Below are 18,207 nucleotides of genomic sequence, written 5' to 3'. Positions count from 1 at the left end.
AAACACTCCAGGGTCTCTGCCCCTTTATGCCCACTTGACTGGGTGGCACAGGCCTTGGGGTGAGGATCACCCACAGAGCCCCTTTCAAGTCAAAGTCTCCAAAGGACCAATCCAGAAGTTTCATTAATTCCACCTCCCCGAGGATGGTGGAATAGAGCCATAGTGAGAACTCAATGATCTCAGTGGGAACTTTGTGCAAAATCTGCTTACCTCACATAAATCCTCTAAGTTTTTAGGAGACACCCATACTGAGATGTGTTGCTCAGCATTATAGGAGCTACTTTCTCACATGGTATGGCTGGTATGCAGTTCACGACTTGGTAAAGATAGCTCGTGAGCTGAAGAACACATGCCTGCTGTCTCTTTTTTAGTTCTCTACAGACATGTGTCACCAAAAAGTCTTTGAATTTTTTACTAGCTGTACTGAGATATAATTGATTGAATATCTTTAAGGATGTAAAAAAAATAATTTAAATAATAGTCTCAACAATTATTTTTAGATTGTATTTGCTAACATTTATATGAATATTTGTTCATAGGACAAAATCTAGGTGAAACCCAGAAAATTATTAAAATAATCTTTTAATCTCTTGTAATTGCACAAATTAGAGTTAACCACCACTACGTTTCTAGAAATATGCTTCCGGTATTCTTTATCTGCCCCCCTTTTTCTTTTTAAAATTGAGATCCTATGGTGTTATATCTGGCATACACACACACACACACACACACACACACAGATACATAATATCTTTTATTTAGTCATATTGCAAATACCAACAATGAATATTTCTTCACACATTCCTAGAGCCACTACTAACAATCAAGATACAGAATATTTCCATTACCCCAAAAAGTTCTCTGGGTCATTTTTCCATTAGTGATCTCAGTCCACAGCTCTAGGAGACTCCCAATCAACTATCTGTCACCATAGATTAGATTTGTTCTTCTAGTGTTCATATAAATTAAATCATACCTATGTATTCTTTTATGTTGACTTCTTTCATTCAGCCTAGTGTTTTCGAGTTTCGCCCACATTGTTGCAGGTATAAGCAGTTCATTCCTCTTGATTACAGAGTAGTATTCCATTGTATGGAGTGGAACATAAACACCACAGTTTACCCATTCACCTGCTGGTAGACATTTGGATTGTTTCCAATTTGGGGCTACTGTGAATAGAGCTGCTATGTACATGTCTTCCTGTGGACATATGTCTTCATTTCTCTTGAATAAATATCTAGGAATAAAGTTATTAGATCAGAAAGTAGGTATATGTTTAAATGTATTTATTTTATTTTTAAAATTAATTTTTTAAAGATTTTATTTATTTATTTAAAAAGATTTTATTTATTTATTCATGAGAGACACAGAGAGAGGCAGAGACATAGGCAGAGGAAGAAGCAGGCTCCCTGCAGAGAGCCTGATGTGGGACTCGATCCTAGGACCCCAGGATCATGACCTGAGCCACTTAGGTGCCCCTAAAAGATTTTATTTATTTGTTTGGGAGTGAGAGAAAGCACAGAGGGAAAAAAGCAGACTTACCATCGAGCAGGGAGCCCAACGCAGGGCTGGATCTCAGGACATCGGGATAATGAGCCCAAGGCAGAAGCTTAACTGACTGAGCCACCCAGGCACTACCAAATTTATGTATTTTAAATTTATATATTAAATTTATATTTTAAAAAGTAACTTTTTCAAAGTATTGGTACTGTCTTATAGTTCCACAGTAGTGTATGATTGTTCTGGTTCTTCCACACACTCATGAACACTTTGTATAGTCAGTCTTTTTTATTTTAGCCATTCGATTGTGTCATTACATATACTATTTTTTAAATTTAACATTCTATTGTGAGCATTACCCATAATATTAAATATTCTTTGTAAATGTCACCCTGTGGTTGTATTGTATATCACTGTATGGGTGAATCATACTTCAGATAAGTGATTCCCTATTGATGAACTGTTAGGTTGTAGTGTTCTCCGTAAATAATGCTGACATCTTTGTCAGAGTAAGGGGTGATTTCCTCAGAATAAATTACCTAAGTAATTCTTTCTTATGGTAGAAAAATTAGAAAAGTACAAATAAGCAAAAGGAACAAAGCTGTCTATAATTTTACTACTTTGAGATGGCTAAACCACATCTCAAAATAAGGTCAACTTTTAAAAAAGTTATCTTCATTCCAAGAAATTAAAAAGAATCATAGTGGAGAAAAAAACCTTTTTTAAAGACTCTTGTTACCTATTAGCAAGAGCTCATTTCTGACGTTTTGGCAAGGAGAAGAAATTCTACTATTTTAGTCTGTCCAATGGGCAGCTTTGGGTGCTTCCAATGGAAGGGGTCCAAACCTTGAAAATAACCCCCTACAGATCTCAGGGTAGACTCTAGAGATGCTATCTCTAAAAATCTCAAATGGAGGGGTGTCTGTGTAAGTCAGTCGGTTGAGCATCTGATTTTTTATTTCAGCTCAGGTCATGATCTGAAGATCATGGGATTGAGCTCTGCATAGGACTCTGCACTCAGTCCAGACTCTGCTTGAGATTCTCTCTCCCTATCCTTCTGCCCGTCTCACTCATACTCTCACTTTCTCCCTAAAATAAATAATAATTTAAAAGAAAATAAAAAATAAAAATTTCAAATGGAGCCCTAATCCTCTACAGAAAAGACTGAATATACAAAACTAGGAAGCAAAACAACAGGCTCTTTCTTTCAGCCACCCTCATGCCCTTCTGCCAAATATATGTATTCTACAAAGCATTCTCATAGAATCCTCCCATTTCTGGGCTTTGGAAAGAATGCACTGCTAGACACACCCTCTCTGGATCCAGGAAGGAACTTTCTAAAAGCTGGGTGGTATGTGTTAAAAGCAAAGAGAAGCTCTGAGTTGGACTGTGAGAACAGGTCTTGACAGGCCAATGTCTCAAAGCCCCAGGCTGGTGAGCACCTGAGGAAAACACACAGGTAGAAATCACCACTCTCAAGATGGTAAAGAAAGGAAGAGAAAAACAACTTTTTTTTTTTTTTTCATCTATAGGTCATAGTTAAAGGACCATATGCTCAGGCAACTCCTAAGCAGACAATTCAAGAAGCAACACTTAGCAATTGTGTGCCAAAGTTGCCTTGGCACTTATGTGCCAGACACTGGATTGGGTGCTTTATGTGCATTAGCCCTAATAGTTAATACTCACAGTGAACCCATGAGGTTAACCCAATGAGTATTATTACCCCAATTTTGTGGACAAGGAAATAGAGGCTCAGAGAGGTGAAGTAACTTGCTTGAGACCACACAGCTCACATGTGTGACCTGAGGCTCTCTGACCAGACCCATATTACATGGGCCCACATAGTCCAGTCATTCCCAGTCTTCTCCCTCTCCCTGACACCAAGCAGCTCTCAGAACGGTGCCTGGTAATACTACCACTGCTCTGTTCATTATAGTCACACCTGCATCTACAGTTGGTCACACTGGTACTTTGGAAAGTATATATGCCAGGAGGTAAGAAAGAGGAGTGATTCTCCTGGGACACCTTGGCGAGGAGACAGCATTGTGTAGAGCAAAGTGTACTGGCCTGGGGATTAGCAGGGTTGAGTCCTAGTGTGAGATCTGCCATCAATAGCCTAACAACCATGGGTAAGTATCTGACCTCTCTGGGTCTCTGTTGGTTCCTCTGTATGAGCACTGACACGCCTCCAGCATCCTTTTTCCCATTTGCTTCTCAGGCCTCCCTCAGGGCTCCCCATGGAGACTAAGACTGTGTACTTCAGTATGAGGCCTCTGGAGCCACTCAGCTACTCAAGCCAACAGGCTGGACAGAATCCCAGCTCTGTCACTTGCTGGTTGTGGGACCTTAAGAATTTATTAACACGCTGTGCCTCAGTCTCTCTGCTGCAGAACGGACCTACCTCATGGGGTTGCTGTAAGGTTTAAAGAGATAATGCCTGAGACAGAGTAAGCAGTTTGGGCATGTTATGATTACTATTAGTGACATGTAATCTACATATTATCCCCATATCTCAGTTGGTTTTTCTTCTTGTCTAAACCCTGTTCATCAGCTCCTCTGATGAAGGAGTGAACTTCACACAGGCCTCTGGTTCTCTTCAGAAGGTTGCAACAGGGCAGGACACATGCTTGGTGCTGTCATTTAAAGGTGTTTAAACTCAGTGCCAGTAAGACTGCTGACTCTTGCTTTTTGGGGAGAGGGCGTTTGGCCTCTTGGTCACTGCACAATGATTGTATCATGAGCAAGATGCTCCCTCAGAAAGAAACAACACTAGTCTGGTGTCTGGAGTCAAATTCCATTGGGGAATGTGTTCATTTGTGATCTGAAATCAGGGCAGAGCCAGGAATACAAAAAGAGGGGAAGGCATTCTATAGACATTACCCATCTGCTTCTCATTTTAAAGACTGATGAGATCATGGTGTCCTCGCTCCTGTATTTTAATAAAATTGTCCCAATGGCACATTGCCTTAAAACCTGCAGGCAAATCATACTAATTCAGACAAGGTGGACTTTGTGAAATGTCAGCACTTTAGACTATTTCATTCAATTCAAAATATTTTCTAATTTCCCTTGTGATTTCTTCTTTGACCCATGGAATATGTAAAAGTGTGTTGGTTCTAGATATTAAAGGATTTTCCAGATATCTTTCTTTTATTGACTTTTAATTTAATTCCATTGTGGTTAGAAAACATACTTTGATTTCAATTCTTTTAAATTTGCTAAGGTTTGTTTTATGGTCCAGGGTATAGTGGGGCACAATTTGTGTGTACTTGAGAAGACTGGGTATCTACTGTCAGGTGGAATGTCCTATAAATGTTAATTAGGTCACGTTGGTTAATAGTGCTGTTCAGGTCTTCTCTCTCCTTAGTCTTCTACCATCTGCTTTATCTACTTGCTCCATCTTGTTACTGAGAGAAGAGTGTTGAAATCTCTAACTACAATTATGAACTTCTCCATTTATTCTTCCAGCTCTATCAGTTTTTACTCAGATATTTTGAAGCTTTGTTATTTGGTACATATATATTTAGAATTATTATATATTTTTTTAAGATTTTATTTATTTATTCATGAGAGACACACAGAGAGAGAGAGAGAGAGGCAGAGACACAGGCAGAGGGAGAGGCAGGCTCCATGGAGGGAGCCCAATGTGGGACTCAATCCCGGGTCTCCAGGATCACACCCAGAGCCAAAGGCAGACACTCAACCACTGAGCTACTCAGGCATCCAAAATGATTATATCTTCTTGATAAAATTGTTCTCTTATCATTATATAATTAACCTCTTTATTGATGGTGATATGCCTTGTTTTCCAAGTCCATTTGAGCTTTCTTTTGATTTACTGTTAGCATGACATATCCTTCTCTATCTTTCTACTTTCAATTTATTTGTGTCTTTATATTTCAAGTGTGTTTCTTATGGGTAGCATACAGCTGGGTCTAGCCTTTTTGTTCAATTCGATAATCTCTCCCTTTTATTAGAGGTGGTTTAGACTATTTACATTTAATGTAGTTATCCATATGTTGGATTTAAATATCTCATTGCTAGCTGTTTTCCATTTGTCACATCTTTCCTTTGTTTCTTTTTTTCTCTTTTCCTGTCTTCTTTTGAATTTATTTGGTATTTTTTTATTATTCCATTTTACTTCCACTTAAATTTTATATTTATTTATTTTTAAGTAAATTCTACCCCCAATGTGGGGCTCAAACTCACTACCCCAAGATCAAAAGTCACATGCTACCAACTGAGCCAGCCAGGTGACCCCTCCACTTAAATATTTTAAATTGAAAGTGTTTCCAGACAGGGGTACCTGGGCAACTCATTTGGTTAAGGAGGTGACTCTTGATTTCAGCTCAGGTCATGATCTCCCAGCCATGGGAATGGAGACCCGAATGGACTCCACACTCAGCAAGAAGTCTGCTTTAGATTCTCTCTCTCCCTCTCCCTCTGACCCTCTTCCTATTCTCTCTCTCTAAAATAAATACATTTAAAAATCTTTTTAAAAATACATGAAAGTGTTTTCATACATACTGAAACCTTTCAATGTATTGGTTTTTTTTTTTTAATGTATTGTTAACTAGAGGTCCTTTTTATTTAACTAAAAGAGTGTGGACTTTGGAGTTAACCAAACCTTCATTTGTAACCTAGTTTCTCAGGCCCATATGACCTTTGTCAACTCAATATCTATAAGATTCAACTTCCCCATTTGTTGGTTTGGGTTTTTTTGTTTTTGCTTTATTTTTTTTCAGTTTTACTTATTTAAGTAATCTCTACACCCAACATGGGGCTCAAACTCATGACCCTGAGATCAAGAATCACAATGTTTGGGACACCTGGGTGGTTCAGTGGTTGAATGTCTGCCTTTGGCTCAGGGCGTGACCCCAGGGTCCAGGGATTGTTTTGCGCATCAGGCTCCCCTCGAAGAGCCTGCTTCTCCCTCTGCCTGTGTCTCTGCCTCTCTCTGTGTGTCTATCATGAATAAATAAATAAAATCTTAAAAAAAAAAAAAAGAGTCACAATGTTCTGACTGGCCAGCCAGGCATCTATCAACTTGTAAAATCTAAATAATCATTACTACTTTTCAGAGCACAATGAGAATCAAATGAAAAAATTAATTACAGTATCTAGCATAGGTCTAGAACATAACAAATAATTAGTGTTACTTTCCTTCATTTTATTTGTTTTCTTCACATAGCTCTGTTTCTTTTTTCTTTTTCTTTTTTTTTTTTTTTTCATAGCTCTGTTTCTAAAGGAAGTTTGAACACTATCAAGGAATCAAATACCTGGCCTATTTACTACCACCTCTGATCATCTTTCATGAGCCCAGAGCAGATATTGCTAGTCAACCACAGCTCTGTTTTGTTTTTAAGATTTATTTTTTATTTACATCAAAGAGAGAGGAAAAGTATGGGTGCAGTGGGGGGGGAGGGGCAGAGGAAGAGGGAGTGAGAATCTTAAGCAGACTCCATGCTGAGCATGGAGCCCAATGTGGGGCTTGATCTCACGACCCTGAGATCATGACCCTGGGATCATGACCTGAGCTGAAACCAAGAGTCGGATGCTTAACTGACTGTACCACCAAGGTGCCCCAAGCATAGCACTGTTTTAAATAAACTCAAATATAGCATCATGCCAACCAAATGGAGATGGATCAAACTATGAAACCCATCTGCCAACAAGGGCTAATACAACCCTACTGAAAGTCTTTTTAATACATTTATTATTGTAATTGGGTTAAATCCCCCTTTTCTCTAACAACTTTTTACCTTGTTCATTTAATCAAACCCTTCACTAAAGGTATTGCAAAGGAAAACTTCTATTTGTTCAGCTCCAGTGATCCCAAATGCTGAATCAATGAGGTTTTTATTTGGCATCTGTGAAACCAGACACCAAAGCAGAGTACAGGGTGAAAGTAGAGTCGTTGGCCAGGGGTCAGGGGCAGGACCGCAGGGCCAGCTCATCGCCTCTCATTTTAGAGCCTGACACAAGCATGTGATGAGGGCCTGGCATCTCATGATGGGCACCAACTATTCCTTCTGGGACCTCGGGTGTCACTTAGCTATGGATAGACAAAGGATGATCTGTCATTTGCTTTGAAAAAAGACTTGACCTCGTACCATAGCAAAGCACTGAACACTTCTTGTCCAGCTGCCTCTTCCCTGCCCGGCCTTGAAAATAAAGACTTCCTGTTAGTGGTGCTGGGCCACATTGGCCATGTCCAGAGACGAGCTGGTGCTTAGGAACATATATGCAGCCTTGTCTCCTCAAGATCTGAGCTTGCTGGGTGGGGACTGGCCTGGTAGTGGCACCCAGGCCACCCTCCTTGTAACCCTAGGAGGGACTGATTTATAACAGTGCTGGCTTCTTATTATTTAGGAAAACATCAGTGAAAAAACAACCCTGCTATCTGAAAGAGGCCCCCTAACCTACTCTTGGCCTGGATCTGCAGGGACACCCCATCCTCTCTTCTTACTATTTCTCCCTATCGGTCCTGTCATGGAAAACTTCGTAATGACATGGGCAGGGGGCTTCTTGAATATTCCCACCATACTTGTACCAATTTGGAGTATAGAAATAAGCTGAATGAATGCTTCCTTTTTTAAAAAAAAAAAAGACATGTGGCTCAAACTCACAACCCTGAGATCAATAGTCACATGCTCTACTGACTAAGCCAGTCAGGTGCCCTCAGAGCTGGGATTTGAACCCAGGCCTAAAACATAACTCTAAATCTAGTGCTTGTTCAACTCTTCCTGATATATAAAGAGGTGCATTCTTTCCTAAAACCACATTGATGAAATGTGGATTTTTTTTCTCTACTTGGAAGATGGAGTCCCTACAAGTTACATGAATTTCTCCCCAACACAGAGGGCAGGAGAGGAACTGGGAGAGGCCACCTCATCCATTCCCACCATTGGTCACTGATAGACTCCAGGGCAGGCTAGGGCTCTAGCAGAGGCAGGAAGCATCACTCAATGCTGTCAATCCCTGGAGTCAACAGTTTCTCTCCTCTCAGCATGCCTCCTCTTCTCCACACCACTGTGCTCCTCACTCTACATACTGAGTGCCAGTCCCTGGGCCTGACAGGAGCCGTCACTCCTAGATCTCCTTTCAGCTTCACCTCAAGAAATGCTCTCACCTCCACTTTCTTCAAAGTTCACTTCAGTGTCTGGGCTTCTGTGACCCTTGGTGATTCCCAGGCTATAATCATCAGTCAGGCTCTATGCTTCCATGGCAGCTGGCAGCTGGCACCTGAAATGTACCATGAAAATGAACTATTTAGGGGGCACCTGGGTGGCTCAGTCGGTTAAGTGTCTGTCTTCAGCTTGAGTCATGATCCCAGGGATGCAAGACAGAGCCCCAAGTTGGGCTCCCAATGCAGTGGGGAGCCTGCTTCTCCCTCTCCTCCCTGCTTGTGCTCTCTCTTGCTATCTCTCTCTCTCTCTCAAATAAATAAATAAATCCTTTAAAAATAAAATAAAATGTACTATTTTTGTTTCTTCCTTTTCTTGGTAGACCATGCAGTCTCTAAAGGCTAAGGGGACAAGTGTTATTAGTCTTTCTAAGGACCTAGCACAGGTCCCTAATAATGCCTATTTAACTAAATGGAATTTATTTTAATTGAATTGAACCAGCTCACTGACACAAAATTCAGGGAGGAATATATTTCATGATTTGTTATGAAGATTATTTGATTATTTCTCTGCAATATCAAAGGCTAAGGAGCAAATATTCTCATAAGTATGTCCAGGCTTGCAATTCTGATTGAATATGTGATTGAATATGTATATTGTGCATAAGGCAGACTCAGCTGAGTACACAAGATTTATAATTTTGTGTTATAAGAATGTGACAGAGGGGTGCCTAAGTGACTGATGTCTGACTCTTGATTTCGGCTCAGGTCATGATCTCAGAGTCATGGAATCTTGAGTCCTACATCAGGCTCTGCACTCAGCATGGAGTCAGTTTGGGATTCTTTCTCCCTCTGCCCCTCCCCTCACTCCCACTGTCTCAATCTCTCTCTCTCAAATAAATTAATTAAATCTTTAAGAAAAGAATGTGATAGAATGAGGCAATTTTGAAATTATGACTAAAATATTGTATGACATGTTTAGTGTAGACACCATGTGCTCTTCACAGAGTTGAATTAGCACTACAGATTTAATCATTAGTTTGAGATAGTATTTTATTTATTTTAAAGACTTTTATTTACTTATTTGAAAGAGAGAGAGAGAAGGGATCCCTGGGTGGCTCAGCGGTTTAGCGTCTGCCTTTGGTTCAGAGCATGATCCTGGAATCCCAGGATTGAGTCCCACATTGGGCTCTCTGCATGGGGCCTGCTTCTCCCTCTGCCTGTGTCTCTGCCTCTCTCTCTCTCTGTCTCTCTCTCTCTCTTTGTGTCTCTCACGAATAAATAAACAAAATCTCTAAAAAAGAGAAAGAGAGAAAATGAGTGGAGGGAGGGGCAAAGGGAGAGGGGAGAAGCAGACTTCCTGCTGAGCAGGGAGCCTGACACAGGAGGGCTCAATCCCAGGACCCAGAGATCATGACCTGAGCCAGGCAGATGCCCAACCAACTGAGCCACCCAGGTGTCCCGATATAGTCTTCTAAATGCTTAGGAATAGACTCAAGAATCACCTCCTGGAGCCTGTTCTGGAAGTTTTACCATCAATAGCCAATACTCACATTCTTTTCAGGGCTTTGCATACAACACTTCATACTATCCTCCCTACAACGTTATGAGGCAGACACTATAGACCTCCCCATTTCTCATATGGAAAACTGAAGCAGCATGAAAGGAAGTAACCTACCCAAAGCCTCACAGGGAGTAAGTGGTGGAGCTGAGGTCTGAACCCTGGGCAGTGTGGCTCAAGTCCATGCTCTGTACATTCCAGGTATTACACACCAGCACACTAATCGGCTTTGAGCAGACCCATCAAGAGATCTAGCTTAATCTGAATTATTACATATTTACCTCTTGACCTCCAGTTGTATCCTCTGTAGGAGAGAGAAAAATATATTCAACAGTCTCTTTATAATCACACCATGAATATCAGAAGAGAATTTTTAGGCTGTGTCTGAGTTTTATTTCTGATTTGTTTAAATAATTCCATTTAGTTTAAAATTTCTCCCAGAGATTTCCCCCTCACCCCCACCCTCTGCCATGTTAGTCACCCATGTTTTTTAGGGCACACTTGATTTCTTTTAGATAATTCTTCCCAAATTATGAAGATCCTAACTGGATAGGAGCATTGTCTAGCTAAGGCCTAACCAAGGCCATATGTGGGAAAGTATTCAGGAGTTTTGCTTATCGTTTCCTCATTAACATTCCAGCATCATGTTCTTTTGTTTTCCCAATAGTTTCCTTCTTGCAAACTATAGTTGTGACACAGTAGTTAACTGTGTTTGTAGTTGTGACACAGTTGCTAACTTTGAAAACTTTGTAACATTTTATTTTTTTTACTATAGGGCTGTGAGCCATTTTTCGTCTTGTATTTGTGATGTGGATCATTTTTTAAAAATTTGTCAAGGCCAGTCTAAAAGGGTCATATTGAGTTGAGTTCTCACTGTTGGGATGTTGGCAACTCCACCTAATTTGGTATCATCCACCAAAAGCAAGATACTTATTCTCAACTCTATCATGTGGGTCACTGAAGAAAGTATTTATATAAGCCTCTTTTCCCATAAATATACTTTTTTGGTTTCCAGATAGTCTGGGAGTGTTGAACTGAGTTCACATTTAATCTTTTCCAAGAACTGCAATGATTATCTCAGCGTTATGCTGACTTATGAAGAAACAATCAAAGCTCATTACCAAATCTGAAGAAATACTGGTGTTTGGCCACTACTCAGTTCCTGGAGGACAATCCAAGTTGAATTTATTCTAAATACAGGAGGGACAGCAATGTTCTTTGGAAGCAAAAGCTTGGCCTGGATATCTGGAACTTACTGAGAGGGCTCTGCCCCTCATCTTGCTTCTAGACTGGCATTCCTTTTAGTTATTGCTAAGCAGAGCAAATTTACAATCTGGTAGCAAGCCAGGGCAACTATGAACTAAAGAATTGGAAGTCTTTAAACACAAATTTTTATATTGTTTATTTTATATCTTGTGTCCTAGAAAGGAAAAGACAGACAATTTTTTTTTTTTTTTTTTATAAAAGGAAGTTTCATGGCTTCTCGTGTTCTCTCATATTTGTAGGGTGAACTGATGCATTGCCTATGCTAAAGAATCCCAGACCCGGCTGATAATCAGAACCACCTGGAAAGTTGGGAACTTTCATATGGTCAGCCCCTCCCTAGACTTCCTGAATCTTCATCTGGAGTTGGGTGTTAAGAAATGGAGGTAGGGCATCTCTATCTTTTGAAACCTCCCCAAATTAATTAAATTATTTATGGTTAAATCCATGCAATGGAACACCAAATAGCCATTTGAAAAGGGAGGACTACATATGCTAAAAAACTACATGTGATATGGAAAAATCTCACATTAGGCACACAGAATGCATAGTAAGTTCCCAATGAGATGAACTTATCATGAATATATATGTACACATGCATACAGACATCCACTTATATGTGTATACTATATACAATTAGGCGCTTCACCAGAGGCACCTGTCAATCAGAAAGAATGCCACAGAGCACCTGGGCCTAGTGTAACCCCTTGAGATGATTATAGGGGACAGGGTATGAGAGGAGGAAATCAGGGAGTCTGGGATCCCATGGGGGTAGAGGCAGTGTCTACCGACTCTCATGGAAGTATTTCAACATGTCTACACCAGATGAGGCTTAGTCCTGCATTTACATACTTAAAACAATTCTGGAAGTTTTCCTGAGAATCTGAGACTAGTGGCCTATCCATCAACACTGGTTGACTTACACAGACAGATAATTTACTGGGAGCTTATTGGGTAGAATTATCAGGAAAGCTTGGAAAACAGACAAGAATAAAGGCGAAGTAGACTAGCCACAACCACAGGCAAGGCCACACTGCTGAACCAGTCCAACATGCCCCCTGCCGCTGCCACCCCTCTTCACTGGAGGCTGTTGCTGTCATCCCTGCCGCTTGCAAACTTTGGAAGAGCACTTGGTACATCATCTCATGATTATTTAGATTCGAAAGGGTACACAGCTACTGTTGCTAATGCTGGTATAAATATTGGGGTGCAAATATTTTTTTTCAAATCTGTATTTTTATATCCGTTGGGTAAATACTTAGCAATACAATTGCTGGATCATGGGGTAATTCTATTTTTAACTTTTTGAGGAACCTCCATACTTTTTCCAGAGTAGCTGCACCAGTTTGCATTCCCAACAACAATTCTCCATATCCTCACCAATACTTGTTTCCCGTGTTGTTAATTTTAGCCATTCTGACAGGCGTGAGATGATATCTCATTGTAGTTTTGATGTGTATTTCACTGGTGATAAGTGATGTTGAACATCTATTCATATCTTCTGCCCATTTCTCAACTGGATTATTTGTTTTTTGGGTGTAGAGTTTGATAAATTCTTTATAGATTTTGGATACTAGCCTTTTATCAGATATGTTATTTGCAAATATCTTCTCCCATTCCACAGATGGCATTTTAGTTTTGTTGATTGTTTCCTTTGCTGTGCAGATTTCTATCTTGATGAAGTCCTAATAGATCATTTTGGCTTCTGTTTCCCTTGCCTCTGGCAACACGTCTAATAAGAAATTGCTACAGCTGAGGTCAAAGAGGTTTCTACATGTGTTGTCCTCTGGGATTTTGATAGATTCCTGTCTCACATTGAGGTGTTTCACCCATTTTGAATTTACTTTTGTGTATGGTGTAAAAAAGTGGTCCAGTTTCATTCTTCTGCATGTTGCTGTCCAGTTTTTCCAACATCATTTGTTGAAGAGACTGTCTTTTTCCACCAAATATTCTTTCCTGCTTTGTCAAAGATTAGTTGACCAGAGAGTTGTAGGTCCACTTCTGGGTTCTCTATTCTGTTCCATTGATCTGTGTGTCAGTTTTTGTGCCAGTACCATACTGTCTTGATGATCACAGCATTGTAATACAGTTTGAAGTCTGGGATTGTGATGTTTCTAGATTTGATTTTTCTTTTTCAGCATTGCTTTGGCTATTCAGGGTCTTTTGTGGTTCAATAGAAATTTTAGAATTACTTGTCCTAGCTCCGTGAAAAATGCTGGTGGCATTTTGATAGGGATTACATTAAATGTGTAGATTGCTTTGGGTAGTGTAGACGTTTTTACAATGTTTATTCTTCCAAACCATGAGCATGGAATGTTTTTGTGTCCTCTTCAATTCTTTGTGTTCTCTTCAATTTTTTTCATAAATGTTCTATAGTTTTCAGAATACAGATCTTTTACCTCTTTGGTTAGGTTTATTACTAGGTATCGTATATTTTTTGAAGCAATTGTAAATGGGATCAATTCCTTGATTTATTTTTTTGCTGCTTCATTGTTGGTATGTAGAAATGCAACAGATTTCTGTACATTAATTTTATATCTTGTAACTTTGCTGAATTCATGTATTAGTTCTAGCATATTTTTTTTTTTTGTGGAGTCTTTTGGGTATTCTACATAGAGTATCATGTTGTCTATAAGTTGTGAAAGTTTGACTTCTTCCTTGCTGATTTGGATGCCTTTTATTTTTTTGTTGTTGTTGTCTGATTGCTGAGGCTGACTTCCGATACTATGTTAAATAGTAATGGTGAGAGTGGACACCTCTGTCTTTTTCTTGGCCATAAAGGAGAAGCTCTCGGTTGTTCCCCATTGAAGATGATATTAGCTGTGGGTGTTTCATATATGGCCTTTATGATGTTGAGGTATGTTCCATCTATACATACTTTGTTGAGGGTTTTCATCAAGAATAGGTGCTTTATTTTGTCAAATGCTTTCTCTGCATCTATTAAGAAGAATATATTGTTCTCATCTTTTCTTTTATCAATACTGTGTATCACATTGATTGATTTGCCAATATTGAAACACCTCTGCAGCTCAGGAATAAGTACCATTTTATTATGGAGAATAATTATTTTATCTTTTATTTTTTTTAAAGATTTTATTTGTTTATTCATGAGAGACACGGAGAGAGAAGCAGAGACATAGGCAGAGGGAGAGGCAGGCTTCTTGCAAGGAGCCTGATGTGGGACTTGATCCCAGGACCCTGGGATCACGACCTGAGCCAAAGGCAGACACTCAACCACTGAGCCACCCTGGCGTCCAGAGAATAATTCTTTTAATGTACTGTTGGATTAGATTTGCTAGTATCTTCTTGAGAATTTTTGCATCTATATTCATCAGGGATATCGACCTGTTATTTCTCCTTTTTAGTGGGGTCTGGTTTTGAAATCAAGGTAATCCTGGCCTCGTAGAATGAGTTTGAAAGTTTTCCTTCTATTTCTACTTTTTGGAACAGTTTGAGAAGAGTAGATATTAACTCTTCTTTAAATGTCCGGTAGAATTCAGCTGGGAAGCCTTCTGGCCCTGGACTTTCGTTTGTTGGGAGATTTTAATTACTGATTCAATTTCCTTGCTGGTTTCGGGTCTGTCCAAATTTTCTATTTCTTCCTGTTTCAGTTTGGTAATGTATGTTTCTAGGAATCTGTCCATTTCTTCCAGATTGCCCAGTTAGTTGGCATACAATTTTCCATAATTCTCTCTTATAATTGTTTGTATTTCTGTGGTGTTGGATATGATCTTTTCTCTTTCATTCATGATTTTATTTATTTGAGTCCTCTCTCTTTTCTTTTTGATAAGTCTGCTAGGAGTTTATCAATTTTATTAATTCTTTCAAAGAACCAGCTCCTAGTTTTATTTATTTGTTCCACTGGGGTTTTTGTATTTGTTTGTTTCTGTATCATTTACTTCTGCTCTAATGTTTATTATTTCCCTTCTTCTGCTGGCTTTAGGCTTTATTTGCTGTTCCTTTTCTAGCTTGTTTAGGCGTAGGTTAAGCTATGTATTTGAGACTTTTCTTGCTTCTTGAGGTAGGCCTGTATTGCAATATCCTTTCCTCTTAGGACCACCTTTGCTGCATCCCAAAGGTTTTAGACTGCTTGTTTTCATTTTTATTTGCTTCCATGTATTTTTTAAAATTTCTTCTTTAATTTCCTGGTTAACCCATTCATTCTTCAAGGATATTCTTTAACTAGCATGTATTTGTGGTCTTTCCCGATTTTTTCTTGTGGTTGACTTCAAGTTTCAAAGTGTTGTGGTTATATGTGTCACTTTAGATCCTTGAAAATGAACAGGTACACACACTTTCCCATCCTTTATTCCTCCATTGATGGAAAATGTGGCTTCCACAGAGATGTATGGCTTGGGTTTCATGGTGGAGTCATTCTGTCTCCTTCTCTGAATTGAGCGTTCTTTCTAGCAGAGGTTCGTTTACCATGGTTTCATGAAGTGATTATCTTATTTTCAAGTGTTTTTTTTTTTAAATTTATTTATGATAGTCACAGAGAGAGATAGAGAGAGAGAGAGAGAGAGAGGCAGAGACACAGGCAGAGGGAGAAGCAGGCTCCATGCACCGGGAGCCCGACGTGGGATTCGATCCCGGGTCTCCAGGATCGCGCCCTGGGCCAAAGGCAGGCGCCAAACCGCTGCGCCACCCAGGGATCCCTATTTTCAAGTGTTATGTCAAGATTGAAGTAGGTCTTGGGGTCAACTGTACTTCCATTTCTGTTAGAACTTTTGTTTTGATTGCCTACCCACTTGAGAGAATGCCCAACCACATCTCTGAGCCTTTCCTAAGCAAGCAACTTGAAAAAAACATGGTTACTATAGTCCAGGATCTGGGAGAGAAGAGCAAAAAAAAAAATAATAATAATAATAAACTACATCTTAAAAATTGTAGTGGTTTTTGTGTAAAAGCCAAGAGTTGAGAACATATACCAGAATTCAGGTTCCACTTGACCTGCAAACAAACTATGTAACTCTTCTAAATTTCATCTGCTTTTTTCCAGGCCACAAGAGTATTCAGAGACTGGGAAGCTGTGAAGATGAGGGGTAATAGCATGCTAATAACAATCACAAGACAAAGAAGAAAGTAGATCATCTTTGTTTTTTGATGATTATGTACCATTCATCCACAGAAAAGACCTACTACAATTCACTATAAAAGATATAAGCTCAGAGAAATGCAAACAGATGTTCACACAAAAATCTGTACATGAATGTTTATAGCAGCGTTATTGGTAATGGCCTCCAAACTGGAAATGACCCAGATATCCTTCAAAGGATGAATTAAACAAAGTGTGGGGCACCTGGGTGGCTCAGTTGGTTAATCATCTGACTGGATTTTGTCTCAGGTCATGATCTTAGGGTTGTGAGACGGAGCCCTGTGTCAGGCTTTGTGCTCAGCAGAGTCTGTTTGTCTCTCTCCCTTTGCTTCTACCCTCTGTTCTCTTTCTCTCTCTAAAATAAATAAAATCTTTTTTTAAAAAATAAACTATGTTACATCTACATCTCAGAATACTACTCATCAATAAAAAGGAATAAATTATTGATTGGGGCAGCCCGGGTGGCTCAGCGGTTTAGCGCCACCTTCAGTCCAGGGCCTGATCCTGGAGACCAGAGATCGAGTCCCATGTCAGGATACCTGCATGCTTCTACCTCTGCCTGTGTCTCTGCCTCTCTCTCTGTGTGTCTCTCATGAATAAATAAATAAAATCTTTAAAAAAAATTAACAGGATCTCTCTGTATAATTTCTTACAACTACATATGAATTTGCCATTACTTCCAGATTTAAAAAAATTAATTAAAAAAGAAAAGGAAAGGTATAATCAACACAAATATGTAAAAATAGAAAATGTAAATCTGCAAAACCAAAACTCTGAATTCTCATGATTAAGCATGACATTTATTTCTTTGATTTCTTGTAGCAAAAGAAGAAGAGGAAACCATGATGGGTCAAATATTCTTGTTTTCTCATGAAAATAATCATAGTAAATTTTTAAGAGAGGCAGTCTTTCCCTTGGGAGTCAATTCTAAAAGAGCAATGAACTTAGTACTTTAAAAAAAAGATTTATTTATTAATTTGAGAGAGAGAGAGAGAGAGAGAGCACAGGGTATAAGGGGCAGAGGGAGAGGGAAGAGAATCCACACTTAGTGTGGAGCCCACAGGGGGCCCCTTCTCATGACCCTGAGATCACAGCCTGAGCTGAAACCAAGAGTTGGACACTTAACAGACTGTGCCACTCAAGCACCCCAAACTTAATCTTAAAAATACAAGCCGGGGCACAAAATAAAATCTACAGAGGAAAGGCTGGCTCAGGGCTCAGATGCTGTTACTTTCAATCCTTGAGGACTCATAACATGGTTAAGGAATCCTATGGGAAAAAAAAATGATACAACTTTCATGGCTGGTCTTGTACCTAAACGGAGTAGATGATCATACAAACGGAGCATACAGAATGGTTCTATTATTTCTTATTTCTAAAATTCCAAAACCCAAACAACTCAATACTAAAACTCCACCTCCTGCCTTGACCTGATGTCTTCCTCTAGCTATTGCACCATTTCTTTCTCCCCCTTCACAGCAAACCATTGTGCATTGGCCAGAGTCTTGGTCTCCACTTTCTCACCAGACTTTCTCTACTCAGACCACATCATGGGGGCTCCACACTTGGATCCTGCACAGTTGACCTCTATGTTCCCAAATCCAACAGACACCTCTCTGTTTCTGTCTTACTGGTTCTCTCTGCAGCATTTTTTACCCCACT

At 39.5% G+C, this 18,207-nt stretch overlaps 1 protein-coding gene across 1 annotated transcript in view; it reads right to left on the bottom strand.

Moving 5' to 3' along the window:
* Positions 1–767: 767 nt before the first annotated feature.
* The window catches only part of PPP1R36 (protein phosphatase 1 regulatory subunit 36), a 69,319-nt gene continuing 51,879 nt past the window's right edge, over positions 768–18,207 (bottom strand). The window contains exon 11 of the mRNA XM_025444025.2: positions 768–1,237. Coding sequence (XP_025299810.2) covers positions 919–1,237 — 319 coding nt within the window. The 3' untranslated portion in view covers positions 768–918. The remainder of the gene's footprint in view (positions 1,238–18,207) is intronic.

Source organism: Canis lupus, chromosome 8 (genome assembly GCF_003254725.2).
Source record: "Canis lupus dingo isolate Sandy chromosome 8, ASM325472v2, whole genome shotgun sequence".
In the NCBI taxonomy this organism is placed as follows: Eukaryota; Metazoa; Chordata; class Mammalia; order Carnivora; family Canidae; genus Canis; species Canis lupus.
This window is presented reverse-complemented; position numbering and strand designations above follow the sequence as displayed.